The sequence below is a fragment of the Artibeus jamaicensis genome, unplaced genomic scaffold (assembly GCF_021234435.1).
Source record: "Artibeus jamaicensis isolate MK-2021 breed Jamaican fruit bat unplaced genomic scaffold, CSHL_Jam_final contig_585, whole genome shotgun sequence".
In the NCBI taxonomy this organism is placed as follows: Eukaryota; Metazoa; Chordata; class Mammalia; order Chiroptera; family Phyllostomidae; genus Artibeus; species Artibeus jamaicensis.
In genome coordinates, this window is record NW_026521894.1 from 14,076,215 (window position 1) to 14,100,062 (window position 23,848).

General features: G+C 37.1%; 1 protein-coding gene across 1 annotated transcript in view; it reads right to left on the reverse strand.

Annotated features, from left to right (window-relative positions):
- The window catches only part of SESN3 (sestrin 3), an 87,168-nt gene extending 63,742 nt beyond the window's left edge, over positions 1–23,426 (reverse strand). The window contains exon 1 of the mRNA XM_037163435.2: positions 23,022–23,426. Within this exon, the coding sequence (XP_037019330.1) occupies positions 23,022–23,099 (78 nt within the window). The 5' untranslated portion in view covers positions 23,100–23,426. The remainder of the gene's footprint in view (positions 1–23,021) is intronic.
- Positions 23,427–23,848: the final 422 nt, after the last annotated feature.

Below are 23,848 nucleotides of genomic sequence, written 5' to 3' on the forward strand. Positions count from 1 at the left end.
TATGCAACGCCGAGTTCATAAAGTTCAATGTAACTAGTCAAAATGTTTAAACATTATCTAACAAGTTAAAGAAAAGATTTATACAGTAGATTGGATTTAGAAAACTATTAGTTGGCTCACAGTGGTCTGTTAATTCAATATTTCACTCAACAAATGATGCCAACAATTTAAAATGTTAAATGAATGTGGAAAATAAAGCCACTTAAGCGAGAAACACACATTTACAAAACATTGGTTACGGATACTCTAATGAGTATATGATCATTTTCAATAATTAAAATTTAGATTTAAAAAATCATTAAAAATGCAACAGTCATCAAAATCACATCTTGCTGCCTTAAAAAACAAGTATTTAATATTTAATATTTAACCATCCTTTTCTATAGAGTAGAATATTTGGATGACTGAAATTTTATTCATGCCTTCATAAATCCTAAATGCAAATAATAATCTATGAAAAATACCTATAAAAAGCCAAAGTATATATTTCCCATTTTTACCTCCCTTCATAATTATTTAGAAAATATCTTTCTCTCCAACCACACAGTAAGCACTCTAAAACCTAGGTCATATTCTGCATACTGTCTACTGTTCCAAAACTCTAGAAAGTAAATATTAACTATAAAATTAAATTATTTCATAAAATAACCATCTTGTCCTATCTGGAGGTTCTAATAACATGTCTAGATTAACATACAATGTTTAAGCTATATATTTGATAAATTCCTTAAATTTATATAGTATTATCTACCATACAGTATAAAAGTAGAGTGAAAAAATTATAGCTATCTTCTTAACTCAAAATTAAAGAGAAAAAAGTAATTTTCTGATTAAGAATTATTAAGTACCTCTTATTCCTAAAAAGAAATCCTGCAATGATTGATTTTACATATAGAAATATGCTATAGATACAGCTATACTATCTTCATTCATTTCCAGATTATATATATCTGTGTGTACACATCTGAGTTCTCATTAGCCACCTACACAGGCATTATTATTCCCTTGGCAATTTACCCACTGCTTTTATGGAAAGCCATTAAATCTGAGTTTTTGTTTTTATTTCAACATCTTTAATTTACCATCTTGTTTAATTTACCATCTCATTTGGATTTGCTTTGTGCACTATCCCTCACTTACCTGTTCTACTCTATTATTTCAACACAGAACTAGCTCTTCAATTTTTATAAAATACATGTTTATTGTTAAAACAAACACATAAAGACAATGAAGAAAAGGAGATGGTAAAAACATTCCAGAAATTCCACTACCCAGAAATTTAGTACTATTAATTTTGAATGTATCTTTCTATATGTATCTTTTTACTTTTTTTAAAAATGAAAAACTACAACTTTTCGGGGGAAAAAGGAAAAACCTATTAGGGACAGCGGTTCTCATCAATACATAGGTCTACATCCACTGTGTTTATGTCACATCATTTGTTTAACCAATTCCCTTGTTAATAGTAACCTCAAGAGTATTGAGCATTTACTGACACTTTAAAGGTGAGAAATGATTCAACTGGAAATTAACACTATACTGAAATAAGGCTCAGTCATGGAAGAAATAAATACAGAAAAGAAGGTTACAGAGGATAATGTGTTTTTATTTTCTAGCTCCTAATATATAGCACTGACACTGACCTTTACTGAAGGCTTGGTGGCCCAGCAGTGAGAAGCAAAGGGCTTTGCCTGTTAAGTGGGTGTGGATGCAACAGGGAACAAGGGAGGCAGGTTGCCAGCAGTCTTTTAGCTGATCCACAGAGCCCAAACTGCAGGAGCCAGTTTTAAAAAATGGTGTAAATTGTTAAGCTTTTGTTTTTAATCTTGTCATTGCTTCCAGTGTTCCAGAGATACTTCTGTTTAAATATAATGAAGAATGACCCGTCATTTTGTCAGTATTTTTAATCTTTATGGGAATAAAATTACAACTAGAGCTAGCCAACCTTTTTTTCTCAGGCATGGGCCTCAATCCTAAGCTTATATCTGAGCTTCTCAAGTTTTCTATTAATCTAAAGACAATGATTACCACTCACTCATTAAGGAAAGAAATTGTATAGCATTTTGAAATACTCACATATAAAGTACTATGATTAAAAAACTCTCCTATATTACGCTAGCTTCATCAGTCATGCAAAAACAGGAAATATTCTTATACCTTATTTTTGCCATATTGCTATTTTAGACCATGAAAATGCTTTTAAAATTTTCTTTTTTTATGAGTCTCAAAGTCAAAAGCTGACTGCCCATTGCCATGGAGACGGTTCTATTTAAGGTACTATATTAGTTCTCTCCTCACAGAAGATGGATAAAAAAGTGGTCAAGAGAAAAACATCACTCTCCATGGTTTAGAATTAAGTAACTACACATGCTTCCGGAGGAGCTGACACACCGGGGTACACAGAGTGGGGGGAATAATTACAGTCTACCTTTCATGAGTAACATCAACATAGGCTAAAATTTAACATTAAACTAGAGGCAATATAAGGAACACTCCCATTACCTAAAAATCAGATGCAACCAAATAGTAAAATAAAATTGCTTGTATACAGTATCCTACACAGAAGTACAATGAACTGGAACAATCTTTCCTTTTCAAAGAGCAATCTTTCACCCCTTTTATGTATCTAAGACTCAGGTACAATATACATTCCTCAGGTTTGTTTTGTTTTAATTTTCAGGCATCATGATGTGCCTTCCTGACACCCATTTGTAACTGTCACTGAAGAGTAAGATACCAGTTCACAGATAAAAGAATATCCGTAATATACATGTGCATTTAATCTTGTCTAAGAGACTCAAAACAATTAAAAAACAATGTACCAATTTGTCCTAAACCTATCTTTAGGATAAACATGATCATTTCTTCTGTTTAAGAAAAATAAAAGTCCTTGAGATGTACAAATTGCTAGTTAGAGAAATCGTCACTGGAATGTAAAATATAAAATAGGGAATACAGTCAATAAAGTTGCAATAGCTATGCATGACACCAGATGGGGACTAGACTTGTCTTATCACTACTAATAAAATATTCTATGTCAATCATAATTAAAAATAAATTTTAAAAAAGGTAAAAAGAATATGGAAACAAAAAAGTCCAAGATAATTTTCTTTTGGTTGAAAGCTTAAAATATTAATCTTCCTGGAAGTAAAAATAATCTAAGATGGTAAGACCCACCTGAATCTACCACTATTGGCACCAAAACACTTATTTTTATGTAAACAAGCAATTCCAAGAGAAATTTCCACTTGCTTTCAGTCACAAACAAGCTTTCAAAGCCCAACTCCCTCTTTTATCTTAAGCTAAAGTTTAGAATCTAGCAACAAGAAAACATATTTTTCTTAAGGTTATAGCACATTATACCTGAATATCCAAATTTATGATATTTTTGAAACAGAATAAAGGAATCCTCAATCTCCCTGATTCCAGAGCTGGTACTGCCATTATTATCAGTATCAATTTAATTTGAATCAATTTCCTCTTTTCACTGTACTTCTCAAACAACTGACAGTGCATACTGAAAGTAAAATGGATATACACAACTTTGACTTGTAGAAGCATTTGGTTATCCTTACAGAGCATCGGGATTACTTGAGGCCTTGTTAAAATACAGATTGACAGGCCCCACCTCCAGAATCTCTAACTCAGCAGGTCTGCAGTGGACCCCAAATTCTGCATTTGTGACAAAGACCCAGGTTTTGCAGATGCTGTTGGTCCCAAAATCAAACTTCAAGAACCACTGTCCTTCATGTTAAACAAGCTTACTAGCCCACGGAATTGTTATTCCCTGTTATTACTTCAATCTTTCCAAAAATGAACCAGTTAAAATAAAACAATAGCTCCAGTTTGTGAGTGAACAATTTGCAAAGGATAGTAATCCAAACAAAACCAAGCTAATTCCTAAACATTGCTATCCAGTGGCTGGATAACTGCCGTGAGTTACAATGACATTTAAGAAAATAAGCTCCTAACCAGCAGTAAATGCCCTGTGTCCTCTCTGAATTCAACTAGCCTTGAAAAGCAAGTATCCACTGTAAATTTTTGAGGAAATTAGTTTTTTAATGTAAATTTTTCTCAGAAATTACTCCAAAGCAATTACTCAATACATATGTTCCAGAAAAGGTATGTATCAAGTTTCTGTGAGTCCAATCTAACTTTCCAACTGACTTACATCTCTATTTTAGAAATCACTTACTTTGAACTGATCTACAAATGAGAGTAGAATTTGTCCTGAACTGACTGATCTACAACCATGGAAAACACCATATTATGTTTTAGTTTTCAAGTGCTAAATAATTCTGTCAAATAGTTAACTATCCATAAATACTAAAATGCATTAAAATGACTATAAGGATAGAATGTAAGAAAATGACTTTGTCTAGTAACAAGGCACTCCTCCCCTCTTTTATGGTGATGAAATGCACACCTACTACTGAAAAAATGACAGACAAGTTGGGAGTTCTAGAGGACAAACTACTTCATTTTTGATGACACCAGAATACCTTTCATGAATGAAAGGTCATAGTGTCTTACTAAATGTTAAACATACTAAATGCACATTACCACAACAGGTTCAAACCTTAGTGGCACTAACATTAAAGAGGTAACACACTGTTGTACGTTGATGGCAGAATACTAGTTAATTTCTTAGTTAATATTTTTAAAAATCCAACTGTTTGTATATCTGAAGTTAAATGGAGTTATCATGAGGTAATCATTAATGATCAATTCTTTTCATTTGCTATTATGACAAATATGTTCTTTGAAACAGTTTTAATAAAGACCAAGAGAAAAACACACTGACATCATGTACTACCTTTCAAAGTTTAATACCAATGAAAATTAAGATAGTTTCCATTAATGGCTGCTTATACATTCTGGGAATTTGTTTTTAAAACCAAGTATATCAGATTAGTGATTACTTCATAAAAGAGAACAGAAAGGATAATCCATATCAATGAATGGATTATATACACTTAATTCTCCCATATATAGTCATAATATGCAATAACAAGAGTTTGTTAAAAGAACATCCCACCAGATCTAGTTTGGACAACACATTATTAAATGGATAGTTGTCAATCTTTATTTCAATGAAAATTCTGATTGAATAAGGTTTGAATCTTGCATGTGGCACTGGCTGTGTCATTGCTCTGGGTGTCATTAGGTCTCAACTATGGGAAACATCATACACTGATGCTTCTAACATATACACGACACAGATAAATGGTTCGTACCATACTTACTGATTAGGTGCTTGGTGTGCAATTTTTAAAGCTCATCTCTATAGAAATATTTTGAGCCCTGGCTGGTGTAGCTGAGTGGATTGAGCATGGGCCTGCGAACCAAAAGATCACGGTTTGATTCCCCATCAGGGCACATGCCTGAGTTGCAGGCCAGTTCCCAGCAGGGGATGAACCAGAAGCAACCACACATTGATATTTCTCTCCTTCCTTTCCCCTCTAAAGATAAATAAATTAAACAAAAAATAAATAAATAAAAATATTTTGAGTAATGACTTTTTGGTTTTATCTTTTATTTTTAAATGTATTTTATTGATTATGTTATTACAGTTGTCCCAATTTTCCCCCTTTCCCCCCTCTACCCAGTGCCCCCACTCCTTCCAGCAATCCTTCACCCCTTAGTTCATGTCCACGGGTCATGCATATACCATATATTTTTAAAAGATTTTATTTATTTATCTTTAGAGGGAAAGGGAAGGAGAGAGGGAGAGAAATATCAATGTATGGTTGCCTCTCGTATGCCCCCTACTAGGGACCTGGCCTGCAACCCAGGCATGTGTCCTGACTGGGAATTGAACCGCGATTTTCTGGTTCACAGGCCTCGGCTCAATCCACTGAGCTACACCAGCCAGGGCCATATACCATATTCTTTGGACTGTAAGACGCACCCCACAAACTTGAGAGGAATAATGGTTGTTAATGCTGCTGTTGAGTTCTGTTTACATTTACACCGGTGAAATATTTTGTTATTTATGGCATTAAATATTTTACCACATATTTTGCTTCAAATTTTTTTCCTCCTCTAAAACCTAGGTGCATCTTTTTAGGTTTTTTTATTTTGCTTTTTTATTTTATTGATTATGCCATTACAGTTGTTCTATTCCCCCCTTCATTCCCCTCCACCCTGCACTGCTCCGCCCCCACCATTCCCCTCCTTTAGTTTATGACCATGTCTCTCAAGTTCTTTAGCTTCTATATTTCCCCTACTATTCTTGCCCTCCCCCTATCTATTTTCTACCTACCGTCTATGCTACTTATTTTCTGTACCTTCTCCCCCCTTCTCCTCCTCCTCCCACTCCTGTTGCTAACCCTCCATGAGATCTTCATTTCTATGTTTCCGCTCCTGATCTAGCTGTCCTTTTAGTTTGCTTTTGTTTTAGGTGTGTCTGTTAATAACTGTGAGTTTGCTGTCCTTTCACTGTTCATATTTTTCATCTTCTTTTTCTTAGATAAGTCCCTCTGATATTTCATATAATAAGGGCTTGGTGATGATGAACTCCTTGAATTTGATCTTATCTGAGAAGCACTTTATCTGTCCTTCTATTCTAAATGAAAGTTTTGCTGCATAGAGTAATATTGGTTGTAGGTTTTTGGATTTCATGACTTGGAATACCTCTTTCCAGCCCCTTCTTGCCTGGGAGGTCTCTTTTGAGAAAGCAGCTGACAGTCTGATGGGAACTCCTTTGTAGGTGACTGTCCCCTTATCTCTTGCTGCTTCTAGAATTCTCTCCTTCATTTTAATCTTGGCTAATGTAATTATGATGTGCCTTGGTGTGTTTCTTCTTGGGTCCAACTTCTTTGGGACTCTCTGAGCTTCCTGGATTTCCTGGAAGTCTATTTCCTTTGCCAGATTGGGGAAATTCTCCTTTATTATTTATTCAAATAAGTTTTCCACTGGTGGCTGTTCCTTTCCCCCTTCTGGTAGCTGTTCCTTTCCCCCTTCTGGTACCCCTATAATTTGGATGTTGGAATGTTTAAAGATGTCCTGGAGGTTCCTAAGCCTCTCCTTATTTTTTTGAATTCTTGTTTCTTCATTCTCTTCTGTTTGGTTGTTTTTTTCTTCCTTCTGGTCCACTCCATTGATTTAAGTCCGTTTCCTTTTCATCACTATTGGTTTCCTGTGCAATTCCCTTCATTTCAGTTAGTTTAGCCTTCATATGTTCCTCTAATTCGTGACTAAAATCAACCAGTTCTGTGAGCATCCTGATCACCAATGTTTTGAACTGTGCATCTAAAAGTTTTGCTATTTCTTTGTTGCTTAGAGTTATGGGCTCTGGAGCTTTGAGATCTTCTTGAGCCATTTTTGGTCTGTTCGGGCCCCTTAAGTATGAAAAGCGGAGCCTTAGATGTTCATCAGGGCAGGGCCGCCCAGTTCGCTGGGTTGTGATGCTGTATGTGGGGGTGGTGTGAGAGCAGGGAAATGACGGACACTTCTGCTGCCTCTCGCAGCTGGGGCCTGCTCCGTCCTGTCTCACTGCCCACTCCCTCGCTGGTCTATCTGTGCACGACCACAGTCAACCTGCTGCCCTGCGCCCTCGCTGGGTCCACAGGTCGCTTACTGGGTTGCTCCCTGGGTCCCTCCCTGGGTCCGCAGGTTGCAACCCCATGCCTGGAATCCACGCACCTGAGTCCATCTGACCAAGTTTTCCTGTGCAACCCTGCTCCGCCAGCTGCTGGCTTCACCCCTCTTACCAGTCAGGCTGAAGAATTTGTTGTTATCAGACTTCTGAAAAGTTCAATTTTTCTGTGTTCTGGCTGTGTTTTCTGTTGCTAATATATTGTTGTCTCTAAACTTGGTTGTGTGAGAAAGCATGACATCTCCACCTATGCCTCCATCCTGGCGGAAGTCTCCCTAGGTGCATCTTATGGTCCAAAAAATATAAGTAACTTTTTTGGCTGCTCCATTTCCTACATTGTTCTTAACATCCCCATCTATTTTGATTCTACCAATTCATACCTTTTATTTACTTTTTATTTTAAAAATATATTTTATGCTATTACAGTTGTCCCATTTTCCCCTCTACCACACACACACACTACCACCCACATTCCCCTCCTTTAGTTCATGTGTGTGGGTCATACATAAGTTCTTTGGCTTCTGTATTTCCCATACTATTCTTAACCTCCCCCTATCTATCTTCTGTCTACCATTTATGGTACTTATTTTCTGTACCTTTCCCCTTCTCTCCCCATGCACTTCCCCATTGATGGCATTCTATGCGATCTTCATTTCCGTGATTCTGTTCCTGTTCTAGTTGTTTCCTTAATTTGTTTTCATTTTAGGTTTAGTTGTTAATAACTGTGAGTTTGTTGTCATTTTACTGTTCACATTTTTATCTTCTTTTTTTAGATAAGGACCTTTAACATTTCATATAATAAGGACTTGGTGATAATGAACTCTTTTAACTTGACCTTATCTGGGAAGCACCTTGGGGGCATCTGCCCTTCCATACTAAATGATAGCTTTGCTGGATAGAGTAATCTTGGATGTAGGTCCTTGCCTTTCATGACTTCAAATACTTCTTTACAGCTCCTTCTTGCCTATAAGGTTTCTTTTGAGAAATCAGCTGACAGTCCCAGGGGAGCTCCTTTGTAAGTAACTGTCTCCTTATCTCTTGCTGCTTTTAAGATTCTCTCCTTATCTTTAATCTTGGCTAATGTAATTATGATGTGCCTTGCTGTGTTCCTCCTTTGATCCAACTTCTTTGGGACGCTCTGAGCTTCCTGGACTGCCTAGAAGTCTATTTCCTTTGCCAGATTGGGAAAATTCTCCTTCATTATTCATTCAAGTAAGTTTTCAATGTCTTGCTCTTCCTCTTGTCCTTCTAGCACCCCTATGATTCAGATGTTGGAACATTTAAAGATGTTCTGGAAGTTCCTAAGCCTCTCCTCATTTTTTTGAATTCTTGTTTTTTCAGTCTATTCTTGTCAAATGTTTCTTTCTTCCTTCTGGTCCACAATGTTGATTTGAGTCCCAGTTTCCTCCCCATCACTGTTGGTTCCCTGTACATTTTATTTCATTTTTCATAGGCTTCATTTTTTCCTCTAATTTGCAACCATATTCAACCAATGCTGTGAGCATCCTGATTATCAGTGTTCTGAACTGTGCATCTGATAGGTTGGCTATCTCTTCATTGCTTAGTTGTATTTTTACTGGAGCTTTGATCTGTTCTTCCACTTGGGCCTTTTTTTTTTTTTTTTTTGGTCTCGGTCCACCCCTATTACATAGTAAGGGATGGAGCCTTGGGCGTTCCCTAGGGTGAGATAGCCCGTGTAACACCATTGTGATGGTATATGTGGGCAGGGGTCTGAGAGGGAACAATGGTGCTTGCTCTGTGTTGGTTTTCAGTCACTTCTCCTGCTACCCAGAAGCAAAGTGGGCCCTTCTGGTACTGATTCCCAGGTGGGTGGTTTTGTACATTCTAGGATCCTGTGGGTCTCTCCAACAAACTCTCCTGTGAGGCTGGGAGTTTCTCTCACTATTGCCTCAACCCCTACATGTTGAACCTTTTCAGTCAGCGGTTTGAAGCTTTCCCCATTGGGAACTCTGGGTGGCGAGGTCTGTCTTGCTCCCGAGTTATTGTCCTTCTTTTGGTTGCAAGAGGCAACCACACATTGAGGCACAGCGTGTCTACCTACTCCTCCATCTTAACCAGAAGTCACAAAATCACCAATTTGTACTTCTTAATCTCTGCAAGTTTTCTTCCATTCTCCCTCTTTCCCCTCCCAACTGATCTTCCATTTCTGAATTACTAACCGCCATCTCTTCTCATCAGAGGTGTCTGTTTTCACTGAATTACCCTCCCCTCAAGCACACTCCCAACACCAAACATTCATCTATCTCTGCCTTCAGGTATGTCCTACCTTTGACAGCTCCTAAGTCTGTATTTGTTTTACTTTATTATATGACACATTTCCTGAGTGCCACTATGTTTATGTTGGTTAAGGAAGTTAGTTACAGAAGTAGGCGTTTAAGGGAATAAATGAGTTCAACACTTTATTTACTGTAGAAAAACTACGGTGCCTGTTGGCACTGCCTATCTGTACTCACAAAGAGTGTCTATAGAACTACAACACATTATCTTTCCTAGAACCCTCAAAGATATGTGAATAACGGAGCTCTGAAATCCTAACATAGGGACTCTGACCAGCAGAAAATATATTCAGGTTCTTGAGTGATTAATTTTGCACTACGACATGTCAATCCAAACCATTCGTAATAAATTAAGTTTCGGAAAACAGTCAAAATGTAACTTTAATTAAAATCTAAGGCTCTGTAATGCATAATGGCACCTCTACTGAAATCAAATAAGGTATGACAATTTCAAATAAGGTAAAAAGTATTCTGTTTATAGTGCTAAATGACCTCACTTACATGCTTTCGAGTATATTCAGTACCTACATATTGTTTTACTTTGGATCCATCAAAATTACGGTACCTGGATAAATATGGTATTTATCCAGATACTACGTAGACAGGTCATTCTAATTAGAAGTTTTTACAAATGACAGTCTGCTTTTGATTGATTTTACACACCAATAAAGAAACAGGATGATATAGAAAACCTTTTTAATAACTACTATTACTATGTATATTTTAATAATGAGCAAAACACAATTCAGATCACTTAACCTAAGCCTCTGATGTCAAACTCACTGCACTTTCTTCTGTCCCAGGAGGTCAGCAAACTACCAACTGCTGGGCAAATCCAGCCTTCTGTCTCTTTTTGCACTTCCTGGGAGCTAAGAATGGGTTTTATATTGTTAAGTGACTAAAAAAATCAGAAGAATGCTCATGAATATTATATAAAATTAGAGTTTCAGTGTCCATAAATAAAGTTTTATTGGAACAAAGCTACACTCTAAAATCAACTGGCTATGGCTGGTGACATGATACAAAGACAGACTTGAGTAGGTGTCACAGAGACAACTACTTAGGCTGTCCTTTAGGCCTACAAGCCTAAAGTGATTCACTGTCTAGCTCTTTACAGAAAAAGTTTACCAGACACTGTTCTGTACTATTTGTCAAGAGAGGAGCATAATCTTAAGATTTCTTTGTGAAATCAGAAATATGTGGCAATTCATCATATTACTTAGGCAAAAACCCTGATGTCCTCACTCTGTGTTTTTTCAGTGCCTAACAAGTAGAAGCACTTAATGTTTGTTGAATAAATAAATAAATGAAAGATACTCATGTAGTATGTGAGTGGTTGGTTTATGTATCTTTACAGCCCTTACATTTCTTGACTGCTTAAGAATATGAAGGCCATGAAAGGGTAACAGCATTGAGATATGGAGTAGGCATAAGATTGCAATCTATGTATCCGTATCAAAAAAAGAGAGAATTATTTCTACATCCTCATTTACAAAACATGTATTTTCCTTCATTTTTAAGGGCACTATATACTAAATAGGTGTCCTGCATAATTGTAAGAAGTTTTAAGTTCATGCTAATCTTGGGTGTTCAACAATCAATGCACTTTGCCTAAGGAATATTAGAACCTATACTTTGTAGTTATTTTAACAGCTACACAATATAAAACAATATCTGAAAAGATTAAGTATATAGCTCTTACTCCTATAAAAAATAAAACTATAACAGAAATAGGTATTCCTTACTCCAACTAAAAAGTCACTAATTTCAAGTAATATAAGAATTTTAACATTAATTGGAGCTCAGTGCTAAGGTTCCTTTAGCTTAGGTGATTCTGTTTTGTTTTTATTTTAGCCGAGTAAATTTGCTGGTCTTGTTTTACTTTATTAATTTACGCCAAAAATTAGGTTACACAAATTAAACTCCTAATTTCATATGAAGAGTAAACTTCTTGGGGTGTTAAAATTGACTATTTTTTTCATTACCTTAAAGACAGCGGCCCTGGCTGGTATGTCTCAGTGGACTGAGCACCAGCCTGAGAACCAAAGAGTTGCTGGTTCAATTTCTAGTCAGGGCACATGGCTGGGTTGCCGGCCAGGTCTGTGGGTGGGATGGGGGGTCAAGAGGCAACCATACATTGATGTTCCTTTCTCCCTCTTTCTCTAAAAATAAATAAATAAAATCCTTAGAAGGAAGAAAATGAGACAATGATGGGTAGCAAAAAATATGCCACCTTGCTTAAAATGCTGGGCCATCAACTTAGAACAAAGTGAACAAGGATAAGCCAGCTTGATGATGGTCCTTGGTTATCCTAACTCCCTGATTATAACCCAAGTTTTAGCCCTTTTTTCTTTCAATTCCCACATGAATACTGAATACAACTGCCTTAACAGTTTTCCTATTAGATACAATAACTAAAACTGTCCTCAGAGTAAATGTATTAAAAGTGGTTTTTTTTTTGTCAAAATCATTACTGTTTTTAGCATTAAGTATAACAAATTAAGAAAGATAAACTCCAGTGAATCAATTGCTTATATTTCAGGATGTATTTTCCCCTGGAAAAAAATGTGATACCCAGTGGTTAGGTTTCCAGGCTAATCAGTAAATGCCTTTTGACTACACCTGTCATATTGGTATTACTCTGGAACTTTACTGGGTTTCTTACTGTGCTTCTATGGAAAACTCTCAGTTGTTCTAATTTACAAATAGCAGAATGACATCTTCCCACAACATAAAACCTTTGAAAGACTAGAAACTCATCTACAGTTGTAGTATTTATTATAGGGGCTGTAAGGAGAAAGGCCTGTGGCAGGATACCAATCTCAAGGGTTCCTTGCTTCCTTTACCTTTATTTTTGCCTTCCTTTACCATTATTTTTTTAACACAGGAAACCGAAATGAATGATGGTAATGAGCATTCATGTTATTTATCCTCATAAATCACTTTACTACAAAAAAATTATTACTAGAAAGTGAGAATGTTTCTTCAATGTCCTAGACAAGAGACAGTATTTAACTCAAAATGTTTCTAGACAGCGTTTTATGCCACAGATACTATAGTAATATTGAATGAATCAATGTTATTGAATTAATGGATGACTAGTTGGCAAAAAGAGGAAGTCAAAATTTGCTGGGAAATTCGAAAAAGCACATTCTGGGATTAGGAAATAAAGGTCACATAATTAACAACAGATTTATATAGATAAAAGAACTAGCTAGCGAGTTCAAAACTGTTCAATGAGAACTTCAATTTGTTTCTCAACTTATTATAGATGAAAAATTTTGCATTTCTAATGTACAAAGTAGAAAATACCTTAATTTGAAATCACTTTTATTAATTTCTCAAATAATCAGGTCATATTTTCATTAACTTTACATTTTCTGAGAGTCCTTTGCATAAAAGAAAACCAGGTATAATGTAGGCAATACAGTGTTTATGCCTATAAAATGAGCCAGGCTTTGAAACTCAGGTTTCAAAGTCTGACACTTATTGGTATTCTGACCTTAAGCAAGTAACTCAAATTCTCTGGAGCCCTACTTTCTTCATCCACAAAATGTAATTCCTCATAGGTTTATAATGACGAGTAAGTGTGATACATCACTAGAGCTTAAATATTTAACATAGTCTATGCCACAAAGGCAGTAGGGAAGCTACTACTGTTGATAATATAAAATGCATTTCAAAACTAAGAGTTACAGTCCCAGAGAATTAGTCATATTCCACAAAATCTAGCTCTAGCTATCCATGAGGTAAATCTGACATATCTCCATTATTGGCAAAGAGAGATTTTGTTTCTTTGACTAGTTCCATCTTTGCAATTGAGAAAGATGTAAGAATAAAATATATATCTAGAAATGAGAACGTATACGTCTATTACAAGTAGCTATTAAACAGAACTCAAATATATTTCTTACTCGTTAAGTAAGAAATCTCTGGGGCAATAATATGACCCTAAATCAGCCATCTTTATACTATCATACTTATGCATATAGATGCTTAATACATTCTTTATGAAACAAGGTTAAATGCCTATCATTTCTTATTAAAAGCTTTCAGCAGCAAAATGCAAGGTATTTCAATCCATCACTGAATATCCTGTAATATTAATGTGTCCCTCAGGAGGCAGGCAATATCTTGGCCCATTGATCAATGAATGGCTCACTTCTGGTGGATCTAAAAAGTAAGGCTAGCTACTAGCTAAGGGGAAGTCCAGGCCTACCAACAACAGGGATACAACAGTGGCTTGAGAGACTTCCAAAGGAAAGGAGCTGGGGGGTGAAGGAAAGGAGGAGATGGAAGAGGAAATGGCTTAGCCAGAATTCTATGGGGAAATGAACCTTAGGAGATGACCTACAGAAAATCTTGGAAATTTGAAGGTATTCCCTTAACTACTCTGAAACAGCCATCCCTTAAAGAACACTAGTGGATTCCAGGAGGTAAAGTGTGTGTTCATATCAAAGCAACAGCCACTTTACATTTTAGAAGAACCAAGACCTAAGGCTGACTCTCTTAGAGGACTAACATTCTTGCTCCCTAACAGAACTCTGTCCAAAATGTGGTATAATACTTAACTAAAACATTCCCATGGTCACAAAGATGACAAAATAGTCCTTCCTACTGAACTTCTGAAAGTGTTCCTTATAGATAAAGAGAAAAATAAATAAAGAAAAAAACCTTATAAGACATATTTTGGAAAATGAGGAAAGTTATATTAGGCTCTCTTGTACCCAATGTAAATATACTGTTAATATATATATATATATATATGTGCAATATTTTTTAAATCAAAATCCTATTTTGCTAAAAATAAAATTTCCACTAACCAGATCCCAAATAAGAGAAACTTGTAGGGGAACAATATATGTAAACTGTTCATTCTAATTTGTGCTAAGTGCAATAAATGCAGTATACTTGGATAGCACGGCAGTCCTAGGAATACAGGGAGAAGAGAAAGAGTCTGAAGATTAGGGAAGACCTTAGACATATAAAAGGATGCTCAACATCATTAGCCATCAGAGATGCAAATCGAAACCACAATGAGATCACACTTCACACCTGTGAGAATGGCCATCACTAAACAAACAAGTGCTGGCAATGACACAGAGAAAAGGGAACCTTAGTGCACTATTGGTGGGAATACAGACTGGTGCAGCTACTGTGGAAAGAGTATAGAATTTCCTCAAAAACTAAAAATGGAACTGCCTTTTGACCCACCAACTCCACTGGTGGAATTATACCCTAAGAATCTTGAAACACCAATTTAGAAGAACCTATACACCCCTATATTCATAGCAGCATTATTTCCAATAGCCAAGTGCTGGAAGCAACCTAAGCGCCCATCAGTAAATGAATGAATCTAAAAACTGTGGAACGTTTACAAAATGGAATACTATGCAGGAGGAAGACAGAACTCCTACCCTTCATGATAGCATAAATGGAAGTGGAAAATATTCTAGTGTGCTAAGTGAAATAAGCCAGATGAAAGACAAATATCATATGATCTCACCTATAAGAGGAACCTAATGAACAAAACAAACAAGTAAAATAGAATCAGAGGCAAGGAAACAAGGAACAGAGTGACAGTGACCAGAGGGGAGGGGTAGAAAGGGGAAGGGACTAGTCAAGGAACGTGTATGGATGACCCTTGGACATGGACAATGGGGTGGGGACTGACTGTGACTGGGCTGGGTGGAGAAGAGCAAAGAGGAAAATTGTGACAACTATAATAGAACAAAAAATATTTATTAAAAAAAAAGACTTTCTGGAGATGTCACAGGAGTTTTGAATAATTTATATGTTCTACTCACTGCCATGAGGAACTCTGCTCAGCAGTTCTCAAATACTTTGGTTTTGAAACTCCTTCACACTCTTAAAAATTATCAAAGCCCCAAAAGAGCTTTTGTTTATGTGTTGGTTACAACTGTCAACATTTACTGTATTAGAAATTAAAACTGAGAAAATTTAAATGTTTGACTCATTTATAATAATCCCTTACATGTTAACGTAAGTCACTTATATTTATAAGAATAAATTTTCCAAACCAAAAAGTGAAGAGTGACATTTACATTTTTGCAAATCTCTTCAATACAAATGATAGCCAAATTTCGTATTTGCTTCCGCATTCAATCTCTTGTAATATGTTTTGACCAAAGTTAGGAAAATATGGCCTCACACAGATAAGGTGTAAAAGATAATTGTAAATATTCTTCTTTGATATCACACCAAAACTCAACAAGTAGAGCTTCTTAAAAGTTAGTTGCAAAGTAGAATATGAAACTTTATCAGTGAACTTAACTTTCTATAGTTTTATGGAAATTTGTCTTGTACTTTGAATGGATCTTTTACCCATGTATGATTTTGATAAAGATTTTCTCAAAAATGAGTAAAGTGATCCTGAAGATTTAAGAAAAATAACTTAACAATATTATTTCCTGTGATTAAAAAAAATCAGATGGCAAAGATCATGCCCATTGTGCTTAACTGACTGGTTCTTAGCTGAAAAAGGCCAAGTAGGAATGGCTTTATATTGGTCACTTGGAAGACACTGGTTCACTGATTTATGCAGATCCTCCAAATATTGCCAAATTTTGTTATACATTAAAATATTATATCCATTAATATCACCCAAGAAGAATGACTTTGAGAACTGGGAAGCTTTCAGACTAATGATAGCAGATACACATTTTCCAAAATTCTAGTATTTCCTTTAAAGTTTGAATTTTTTCCACTGGTAATGAATACTGTCCAACTTTGTCCTTGGAATTTTAGGGCCACAGCCATTTTTAAGAAAACTTTAACCAAATACCCAAAGTTTGTCTGACAGATGTTCTTTTAAATAAAAATGGGGTTAACATTTGTTTTAGTTTAAATTAACAGAAAATTAATTTTTTCATGTGTAGGTAGCTCTGTATATCATCACACATTTGTCTACCTACCTTCATAGTCAGGACACAGCAGTTCCATCACCCCAAACTCCCCTAATGCTGCCTCTTCATAGTCAATACTTTGCCCCAGTGCAGCCCCCAGCAAACACTGATCTGATCTCTGTCCCTTTAGAGTTGCTTCTTCCAGAATGTCACCTACATAATATCATAGAGGATATAACATCTAGAAACTGGCTTCTTTCAACGTAATGTCTTTGCAGACTTGTATGCATTGCTTTTTATGACTAAGCAGTATTCCATTATATGGATGTACCACAGTTTGTTTTACATTCACTTGTTAAAGGATATTTGGGTATCCAGTTTGGGACAATTTTGAATAAAACTGCTACAAATGTACTTTTTTAAATGGTGTTACATATCGGAAGTGACTAGTTTAGCTTGTAACTAAAACAACTGCACATATTCCTTACCTAGAGAAAATGAATGTGCTGTGCAGAAGTGCTTTACATACTTCTGATTTTGTCACACGGGATATTTTAAGAAGATAGACATTCAAGGTCAAGATTTAAAAAATTTTAATTCTTACTGCTTCAAGGACACTCTTTTTTTTTCAGTCTTTTTTATTCTTAAAGATTTTATTTATTTATTTTTTAGAGAGGGAAAGGGAGAGAGAAAGAGTGAAAAAGAAACATCGATGCCTGGTTGCCTCTCACATGCCCCCCACTGGGGACCTGGCTTGCAACCCAAGCATGTGCCCTGACTGGGAATCAAACCAGAGATCCTTTGTTTTGCAGTCCAGTGCTCAATCCACTGTGCCACACTAGCCAGGGCTGAGGACCCTCTTAAATGAAATGCACTTTTTTCCCACTGGACAGATGGCAGTGACTACAATTACTGTTTGGTGATACTACCCTGACTTACACTAAGGGGCCAGCACAGTTTTTACCCCAATGCTGTTGCACACAGTGAAAAAAAGCAATAAAATCTTAGTATGGCCATAGAAATAGTTTTGAACCCTCAATCTCCAAAGGGTCTTGGACACCGCCAGGATATGAAGATTGTATTAGACAAGTGCTGTTTTACCTGAAGGAATTAACCAAAACAACTGCTACAGAAATAATAGAAACAGCCAGCTAACTCCTTTCCTTTCCTTCCAGGTGCTCTGCAATAATGTGTCAAAGAGTAGCTGAAATTCGCATTTCCAACCAGTATTACCTACAGAGTTTTAGGTACCTATAGGCATTCCCAAGATGCTGAAGCTGGAATGTGGATATTCCCCGACCACCTGTATACTGAGGGAGGCAACTGAAATACTGCTTTATTTATTGTAGAAGCAGTAATGAGCATTAAACAGATAGCTTACTAGTTGTATGACAAAGGCCATGCCACTTAAATGTTTTCAGTTTCTGAGAATTAATTGAGATAATGTGAATACACTCTAAAAATTGTGGTGATCTAGACAAACATAACCCAATCCCTTCAAAAGGGAAAAAAAGAGAGAGATGAAGAGATGGAAGAAAAAGAAACTTTTATTTCCATTAACTCTTCTCCCAAATTAAAATCAATTTTGTTTTGCTTTACCCTAGATTTGCCCCCAACCTCTAAAAACACAATCATCCTTAACTTTTAGCCTTTTCAAAGCTAGTACCAATTTCCCTGATCTGCTGAAGTATCCAAAATGCAATTTTACTATTTAAAAAATCAAAAGCTACCAAAGCTACCCACTGGATTACTATTTACGGCAGGGGGAGGGGGGACAACTGGATACAAATACACATATGCAAATTTTTAAATGTTCATCATTCTAACTTATCTTTACCTCCCATTTACAGGCAATAATTAAATGGGACAAAAATATAAAGAATAACCAAATTATTCAGTTATGTATTCAAATATATTGCCACAACACAAAAAAGTAAGGTATGAGGGAAAAGAAAAAATAAATAGGCGTGTCTTTTTCTTGTATTTATAGATGTACTCTATGGTTTACAAAGTATTTTAACATGTGTTATTTCTCTCAAGCTATGCAGCTACCTGTAACGTCAGTGGGAATCACCTACATTTGACAGAGAAAACTAGGTTTCAAGGAGGTTAACTAACTTGCCCACAATTTTATAAATGACCTATCAAAGACCTAACTGTGAGCACATTTTGTGGATCCCAGAATCACTACATTAGCAGTTAAGTTTTAGCAATTTATTTGGGTGAGGGGAGGTGCCCGTGGAAGAGTAGCAAGACCCCTTTTACAAATGAAATCTTATACTGAACCTGAAATATGAAGCACTGAAACATACAAAACAATTAAATTATATTTATCGGTCTTTGTCACAAAGTAACTACTGTTAACAGTTTGTGTTCTCAAATGTAAAAAATTAACATAAGTAGATATATACACAAACAAAATTTTAATTAAAGGCCACTGCTTTCATAATCAATAACAATTTTTCTCAAAAATGTCATATTGCCCCGGCTGGTATGGCTCAGTGGACTAAGCGTCAGCCTGTGAACCAAAGGGTCGTTGGTTCAATTCCCAGTCAAGGCACATACCTGGGTTGCAGGCCAGGTCCCCAGTAGGGGGCGCAGGAGAGGCAACCACACATTGATGTTTCTCTCCTGTCTCCCACCCTTTCCCTCTAAGAATAAAACTTTTTAAAAAGTCGTGTTAACAAAAACCTTCAAATATATCTAACAAAGGTAGAAGGTTTACTTCAAATCCTGTACAAAAATCTTACAACCAAAGATAACTTTTTAAACAATGTTAAAATTGGATCCAACTTAAAAATTTAATCCAACTCAAGCATTTTTTAACACCAGCATTTTAGGGGCCCACAAAAAGCTGTTTGAAAACCACTGTAGAGTAAGTTACTATCATAAATTCACTGCTTAATCTCTGCTTAGTTCACTTAAATAAAATGAAGTAAAAAACTGCTTTTGACAATCAAAATTATGTATGTAAGAAACCTGATTAGATAAGGCAGAATACGGCCACAGTCAAAGCAATTCCATTCTGTTGGCTGAACCATAGTGAATTGCTATTAACTGACAACTTTGACTAGAAAATGAGGTTCATACAGTTTAATCCAATATTTTCCATTTTACTTTCAGTCTCTTCACTTACAAAACCATCAAAAGTTGTCAAAATAAGTGAGTATATATGGGATAATGTACTTTTCCCAATAGGGAAAAGTACAACAACCAACAAATATATGCCACTGAAACTACTAAATGTAGTTAGAATTTTTAAGTGTTAAATTCTCTATAGTGCAGAATTTTATTCACCCTAAAGCATCAACTACTTAATAAAAGTCCATTGTAATGTGCTACCTTTTATTTGTTGGAAAATGAGTGGATTGACAGTTACCTACCTTTCTTAATGCAGTTTGGCACTCCACTTTAAAATTTATCTAGTTGTCCCTGGAATTTCTTCAAGTAAAATATATTACACTTCCAAGCTCATTAACTTCTCCAAAATAAATACAGGCATTCCCTCTTTTATTAGAAACTTTATTGCATTATTTCATTGATAATAGAACAAGTTAGGCATAGTAGGAGTTACATTTGTGGACAGTTTTGTTTGTTTTCCTCTGTGGTTTACTTCTCCATTCTTTTTACTGACCTAAAATTACCAAATTAGGTATATTCCATATCTGAAGAAACACTTTACTTTGTAGGACACTGAATCAAAATTATAAAGAAACTTCTAAGAGCAAGCGTGACTCTCTTACAATATAAAATTCTATTTTTAGATACTGGGTTAAACTAAATTATTTCATGTAAAGGTGAATCCATTTCTTCTTGAAGATCCATACACTCTCCCCTACCCTCCCCAAATTCAACACATTGTAACAAATTAAGCCACTGAGAGAAAAAGGCATCATGCCACATATAAAGGTGGACCTTCCCTCATCATTAATGAGGATTAGAACAGCAAAGAGTAATTCACACTGGGTGTGCATGAGTTTCATTCTTCCATTATTAACTACACTGAACAAAAATTTTAAATGCTATGACTCACTTAGTTGTAAGTGGAAAACAGGATAAATCCAGAGAATCACATTTAGAAAGCTGTAGATAAATTTTACTTAGAATTATATACTTTTTAGCAGTAAGAAAACCATCTCTTATTAGAAATAAATTCTTACATGCTATTTTTAGGATGAAGAATTTAAAATGCTAAACACTTGATATCTTTTAAGAGCATTTAAGACTAGTACTCTTTCACAAGCTACAAATGTTGCCAAGTCATGTCATAACTGGCTCAAACAATCTCATTTCCATCTACAGCTATTTCATGCTACTGCATGAATCAATATTAAATACCCCTTGGAGTTACTAAAAACTGGAATATTGGCAGAGGTATGAACAGCAATTACAAAATGTGAAAATGATAAATATCCATTTTCCATATACTTCTTCATTAATAATGCTTAGAAATGAAGATTTTTTTCTGAGTAAATATAGATTCTTAAAAGCCAAGACAAAAATATAAAGAATGCTAGCAGAGTATGATGGATCCATAAACATGGTTCTCTCAAAATAAAAATAAAATAAAATAGATTCTAAAGTCTATAGCACCTCCAAACATTTTATTAGCCTACCAATATGCCAGTCACTTAAACAAAAGTCAGAATCAATATAGTTCTTTTTCCCCGATTCAGTTAAAAGAAATAACTAGCTGTTATTTTAATCAGGCTTCGGTTAAAACAAATGTGTAACAAACAACACTTTTTTTCATGGTAAAGACACAACCTATCACTGTTTAAGTTAGGGAATAATCCATTCTTTAAAAAGCTTATTTCAGATGCCTCTGGCCCTGAAATGAAAGAGTTAACATTCGACTAGCTGATCTGCACTTCTGATCCATTACACTTCTCACAAGCTGCTCTACAATGGGCTGAACAAGTATCAGCTGTAATTTGATTCCGGAGTTTATGGAAAAAAATAACTGCACATACTCAACATGAACATTTAATACCAATGTTTCAAGAAAAACATACTAAATAAGCACAATTTAAGGCATATATAATTTGATGTTAATCAAAGATTAACATCAGATCTGCAATCCCTTTTCTTTCTTCATGCTCTCGAATAAAATAGGAAAGGAAAAAAAAGCAGCAGCCCTACTGCAGGGAAAAGAGGTTTGAAAAACAACTTTGATTGGCACTTGGCCTGACCCACAGAGGAAGAAAAACAGTTTTTGGACAAAGAGCGCAAATATTTGAGCTTGCTTACTTAGATGCTTGCTTTCTTTCTTAATAAATAAAGAACAATCCCAGCTGAATTGTATTTAGAGAATTTGACTAAAAAAACGGTGCCCTATTCATCTCAGTCTTTCAGTCCTAACGCATTTGCATAGCTCAGCAATTTTAATTCATTTGTACTGGACAAACAGAAGCGCCTCAACTAATGTTTCCACTTAATGAAATGTAAAATAGTTTGGAAAAGAATAATTTGATTATAATATTGTCCAGAGCCCAGTGTTAAAGTCTGATTAAAAGCTTTTCTCAGTCTAAAGCGACATCCCCCCCTGCCCCCTCCGCACCCCCCCGTTAGCGGAACGATTAAGCCAAGTTAAGTTAACCAATACTGGAGTAAACTTTCTATCAGTCACTCTAGGAAGCAATAAGCTAATGGTGCGTCTGATTTTTTTGGACAAACGGGGCGGAGGGCAGGGGTTACTAAAAAGGGATAACTCACGTCCGAGGAACTGTAAGGTCGAATTGCATTTCCCCATGGGCTTAAAGTTCAAGCTACTTTACCAGTACCTTCCATGACTGAGCTGTAGACATAAGACGACCACCAAAAGAATGCAAAAAGGGGGTGTTAGGAGAAAGCACACAAGGAAGGCAGAAGCAACCAAGTAAACAAAAACACCCTCAAGAGATAGGCACAGGGAAAAGGGAGCCAGGTTCCTCGAGACCAGCCCCAGGCTGTTCTGATTTCGCACCAACCTCCACCAACAGCACCAAAAAAGGGGTCGAACAGGTCCCGCGCTCCTCCCTTACAACAAATAAATCCCCAACCCCTCCGGACGAGCGTCTGTCCCCGCAGAGATAAAAGCAGCAGCAGCCGTTTAACCCTTCACCCTCAACCCACGCCCCCTTTTTCGGTCTCGGCGTTGGGAAGGTGCCCCGAGATCCCTTTGAACCTCGCCCAAAGGTGTGCCCGGGGGCCGAGCACCCCCAGACCTGGAAGGTAGGAAGCGCCCCTCTCTAGCCGGACCTCAGGCCGAGCCCGTACCTTCCGCAACACTTTCCGGCAGTTGGTACAGAGCAGGTAGTTGGCGGCGGCCGATGGGCTGCTGCCGCCCCGGTTCATCGTGGCTGCGGGCACCGAGGGCGGGCGGCGGGCCGGGACCGGGCTGTCACTGAGGCCGCTCGCGCCGCTGCGGAGCCGGACGGATCCCGCACCACCGGTAGCGCTTCAGACTCAGCCTCCACCGGCGGGATATCGGGATAGGAGACGATGACCTGAGAGCAAGCGGCGCTGTCCTAGGCTACTACCGCGGCGGCTGCCGAAGCGACGGCGGAGACGGCGGCGGCTGCTCCTCACCGTCCCGTTGTTCTACCCGCCTCCATCCTCCAGACCCCCGCCCCCGCCTGGCTAGGACGAGCAGCCGCCACCGCTGCCTCCGCCGCCGCTGCAGCGCCTCAGTGCGGCCCCGCCCCCGCCGCCCCACCACCTTCACCACCTCCACACTCAGTACCGCCCCCTCCCGCCAATCGGACAGCTCCGGCCACGCCCCCGGGGCGGTAGCTCGCTACCAATGAGCAACTAGAGCTAGGTTGGGAGCTGCGCCGACCAATCACAGAGGCATAGGATGCCTTGAATCTCCGGGCAAGTTAAGTTTATCTTGGAGGTTCTGAACTAAAAGGAGATGGCGGGTTAGTTAGGTAGTAGGATGGGAGGGAATACAGTTTGTGCTGCTCCGCCAATAGGAGAAAGAGGGTGTGTCGTATGCAAATTACAGGGAAGCTTAGCCCTTCCCGAAGGCAAGCCACTTCCCCTCTGTAGGTCCCTGCAGAAATGGTGAGAGTGAGATTAATAGCTGGGAGCTAGAGCTCGCT